At 42.6% G+C, this 1,843-nt stretch overlaps 1 protein-coding gene across 1 annotated transcript in view; it reads left to right on the forward strand.

Annotated features, from left to right (window-relative positions):
* Window positions 1-1,843, forward strand: part of uri1 (URI1 prefoldin like chaperone) — a 10,404-nt gene that overhangs the window by 6,269 nt on the left and 2,292 nt on the right. Inside the window, exons 5-7 of the mRNA XM_014016556.1 lie at window positions 980-1,071; window positions 1,165-1,228; window positions 1,373-1,559. Coding sequence (XP_013872010.1) covers window positions 980-1,071; window positions 1,165-1,228; window positions 1,373-1,559 — 343 coding nt within the window. The remainder of the gene's footprint in view (window positions 1-979; window positions 1,072-1,164; window positions 1,229-1,372; window positions 1,560-1,843) is intronic.

Here is a 1,843-nt window from a genome sequence, read left to right on the forward strand (position 1 = left end):
TATGGTATAGTATTTCAATATATGCCTGAGAAACACATAATATTGCCCCTTTAAAAGTAACCGTGCAATGCCGCAGTTCATCCAGCAGAGGGCGGTGGTGCGTCATGTTTGAATAAAGGGACAAACTCTAATCTGCCATTCAAAAGTAGTTTGAGACAAAGCTTTTGCAATAAAAGATTAGTTTTAAGGCACACASAGGATGTTTGATTTCACAAGTGTTTGAAGGGTTGGATGCTGCAGAGCTCAGGGGTTGTTYTTCTCTTGCTCTTGGAGTTTAGCCCTCGTCTCTGCCTTTATTGTCAACATTATAACTCTTCAGTTCCTTTCATGTGGCCGAGCCCTGTCGATGTGTTGGTGTTGTTCCATTTAACGTGGGCTGTGTAGCTTTTCTTTTTTCCTGTGCCGCTCATTCTAGGTCTGAAAATCTCATATCAAGTCAGATGTGAACATTATTAGAATGTTTAGTGAAGCAGAAATTTGCTGCCACAGCCCATCCTCACCCCCCCCCCTCCTTCATCTCCTGACCCCCTCCCTCCCCCACACCCTGCTATTACAGAGCTAAGTGCTGTAATACAAACACGGCTAGYTGAAATGTGTCAGACAGCGGCTGAGTTGTCAGGCCTTCTGTGTTTGACCTTTCCTCACTTCCAGTTGATGCTCTGACTGGAGGGGCTCCCGATCGCCATGGAAACAAGGGCCCTCTGCTGCTATTAGTGAAAGGGCTTAATTGTTGTGAAGATTTAATGATCCGGAGTAGTATTCAGGGCAGAAGATATTATGAACTGTTTGTGTCATCGTGTTGTTTTCAGCTTGTTTAGGATTTTAACTCTTTCTCTTCGCAGCTTCCTGTCATTAATGTTGAACGTTTTATTCATGTGTCAGTTGTTGCTGGCTGCCAGTTTTTTTTTTTGCACATTTGCTTTTGTCACTCAGCTTCACCGAGTGCTAGTTCTCATAAAAACGCATCTGTTTCCCACAGATGTGAGGAAGGAATTGGATGATCTGTCCAAGACCATGACAAACTTCGAAGCGAGGGTTGGATTCGCTAAGAGTTTGGAAACTCTGTCAGCTGTACGTTACATTCCTGCGAGTTCTCACACACCAGAGGTTGCGCAACACATGAAAGGGAACAAATGCATTGACCTTGGCATTCTTGTGGTTTAGAGCAAAGGCGACTACGTCGACATCAGAGAGGAGGTCGGAAACAATGACTCGGCTGTCACAAAAGGTATCTTTGTGAGCTTTTCTTTTGACCTCGTTTCACTTAATCACAGCTTATGAGAAGCCTTTAACTCTGCTGAATTCTTTTACCTCAATTACTTTGTGAGACATAAATGTGAATTGGTTCCTTCTGTTCTGAATGCTTAAACAGGAAAGCAAAGAATGGCTCACAAACCGAACTCTAAGCCCAAGACTGATGCAGTGTTTGATCTTAAAGAGGAGGATGAGGAGAATGATGAAGAGACCTCGGCCAGAAAAGGCCTCCTGTCTGAGAGCGACTTGTGGGCTAGGCTGGATGAACTTGAGAGGCTGGAGGAGCTCCAGGATGAGCGGGACAGGTACAGGATGGACAGGTCTCCTACCAGCCTCATTAAAAACATTTGATTTGGAGAAAACTGATCTGTCTTTAAAAGGGATCCCTGATTAGTTGTAACATTAGACTTTATTTGATAAACATTTATTCTAACTGTAAAATAAAGACTGTAAAAATACTGTAGGCTGTTTAGTTTTTATAATTTTTAAACTAAATTTTAAAAAATATATTACACAGACAGAACCATTTTATTTACACACAAAGCATTCTGGGTAAATGATGACGTGGGATAGGTCATCGGTGCGTGGC

This window comes from Austrofundulus limnaeus, unplaced genomic scaffold, assembly GCF_001266775.1.
Source record: "Austrofundulus limnaeus strain Quisiro unplaced genomic scaffold, Austrofundulus_limnaeus-1.0 Scaffold147, whole genome shotgun sequence".
Taxonomy (NCBI): domain Eukaryota; kingdom Metazoa; phylum Chordata; class Actinopteri; order Cyprinodontiformes; family Rivulidae; genus Austrofundulus; species Austrofundulus limnaeus.